Source organism: Rhinoderma darwinii, unplaced genomic scaffold (genome assembly GCF_050947455.1).
Source record: "Rhinoderma darwinii isolate aRhiDar2 unplaced genomic scaffold, aRhiDar2.hap1 Scaffold_1004, whole genome shotgun sequence".
NCBI classification, from domain to species: domain Eukaryota; kingdom Metazoa; phylum Chordata; class Amphibia; order Anura; family Rhinodermatidae; genus Rhinoderma; species Rhinoderma darwinii.
Genome location: NW_027461886.1, coordinates 49,941 through 51,970, shown reverse-complemented (window position 1 = coordinate 51,970; position 2,030 = coordinate 49,941). Strand labels below are relative to the sequence as shown.

At 42.4% G+C, this 2,030-nt stretch overlaps 1 protein-coding gene across 2 annotated transcripts; it reads left to right on the top strand.

Moving 5' to 3' along the window:
- Positions 1-461: 461 nt before the first annotated feature.
- LOC142698230 (olfactory receptor 52A1-like) lies at positions 462-1,645 on the top strand. 2 transcript variants are annotated; one of them, XM_075847870.1, is made up of 2 exons: positions 462-1,356; positions 1,617-1,645. In XM_075847870.1, the coding sequence occupies exons 1-2, from the start codon at positions 462-464 to the stop codon at positions 1,643-1,645; spliced, it is 924 nt and encodes a 307-aa protein (XP_075703985.1). The 2 variants fall into 2 exon arrangements, with proteins under 2 accessions (XP_075703985.1, XP_075703984.1); XM_075847869.1 differs by lacking the exon at positions 1,617-1,645 and having other exon boundaries at positions 462-1,391.
- The last annotated feature ends 385 nt before the right edge of the window (positions 1,646-2,030 follow it).

Here is a 2,030-nt window from a genome sequence, read left to right as displayed (position 1 = left end):
GACATAAGTAACCCATGCTGGTACCATCTTCAATTGGCCCAAGTAGGGCAGTACTAATAAGCCCCTTAGGAGGGGTGGGCTGGGTTAGCAATAGCAGCCCCTATAACCAGTAAAAACCGGGTGGGGTGCCTGCTGATCTGCTTGGCCTGGGTTGGCCAAAAATAGTAATCCACCAGTCTGTAGTCACCATTGCTACCATTGGGTGACCTACAGACGTAGCAAATAACTCCTTTTTCTGAGGAGGGTCCATAGACTTCACCAGACCTCCAACATGGCACAAAGAAGAGGCTGTGTTCTAGAGCAATACCAGTAAATACAGTCCCAGTAATAACATCTCATGTGATAACAGGAGAGAATTTATATATTTTTTCATCACATCTTTCTAATCTTTAGGATCACTCATGGTCTGTAAAGAACACCAGAGCAGAAAGAAGTTTGGAGTCTATACCCTGGAAGAAAAGATGATCAATTCCACCTTCTATCCCACCTACTTCCTACTGGTTGGTATTCCGGGATTAGAAAATGAACAAATCTGGATCTCAATCCCGTTCTGCATCATCTATATATTTGCTTTGCTGGGAAACCTCATGATCGTGGTTGTCATCCTAGTGTCTCCGAGACTCCACCAGCCTATGTTTACATTCCTTTCTATGCTCGCATTTAATGACGGCCTCCTTTGTACAAGCGTTGCCCCAAAAATATTGTCCATCTTCTGGTTCAATGACAGATCCATTAGCTTCAACGGATGTCTTCTCCAGATGTTCTTCATTCACTCCTTTACCAGTATTGAGTCTGGGTTGTTATTTTCCATGGCTTTCGACCGCTACATTGCCATATATAATCCACTCCGGTATAGCGCCATAATAACCAGTAGACTGATATACAGGCTGGTCATTGTATTTCTGGTCAGAGCAGTTGTTCTGGTTGGTCCTTGCCTTGTTATGATAAAGAGGTTTCCCGCATTCAAGACCAACGTCATTGCCCATTCCTACTGCGAGCACATGGCGGTGGTGAAGCTCGCGGCCGCAGATATTCGAGTGAACAGTATACTTGGATTATTAGTGGCTTTTACCATTGTTGGTGTTGATTTGCTCTTCATCCTCTTATCGTATGTCATGATTTTCAATGCTGTCTTCCGTCTTCCATCTAAAAATGCTCGTCTAAAAGCATTTAACACATGTACCCCTCATATCTGTGTTTTTCTTAGCCTTTACAGCATGGCCATATTCTCTTTCTTATCCCACCGATATGGCAAGAAGATTCCTCCTTATATCCACATTATCTTCTCTGACATCTATCTCTTGGTTCCACCCATGCTCAACCCCCTTGTTTATGGCATGAAGACAAGTCTGATCCGTGAGGAGGTCTGGATACTCCTATGGAAACATTAAGATGGATTGTAGGATGAGTTATGAATGGTCATGACAGTAAAACATCTGGTAATGTAATTTAGGAGCTATACCTCAGAACTTCTCTTCTTAAAGGGGTTTTTCCACCAGTTATTTATGGCACATTGAAAGGTTATGCCATAAATGTAACATTGGTGGGAATTTAACCACTGGGCCATCCTCCGAGGCTTAGGGTAACCTTGTGAATACAAGTACAGATGCTGGGAGCTGATAGAGTGACAAAGTTGTTCTATTGACTGCAATTGGCGACCTCTTGTCTCTCAATGAAGCTATGCATTGCCCACGAGAGCAAAGGGGCAGAGAACTTGGAAGAGCACCACAAATCCTTCGTTTTAACGACTGGTAGAGGTTCCAGAAGTCCGACCCCCAGAGAACAGACATTTATGGTATATCTTATTGATATGCATTAAATATATTTTTGGGGAAAAACCCTGAAATTAGAATAATGAGAATAAAAAGAACATCTCAGAAGCTTACTATAACCTGCTCCTTTTATAGACAAAGATGAAAAAATAGAAGTCATTTTACCATGATGAAGGAAGGTGGGTTGACTGGCGCAAAGAGTAATTTGTATCAATAGTAGATTTAAGGTCTGTAGACCGTTCCATCCACCCGTGATCA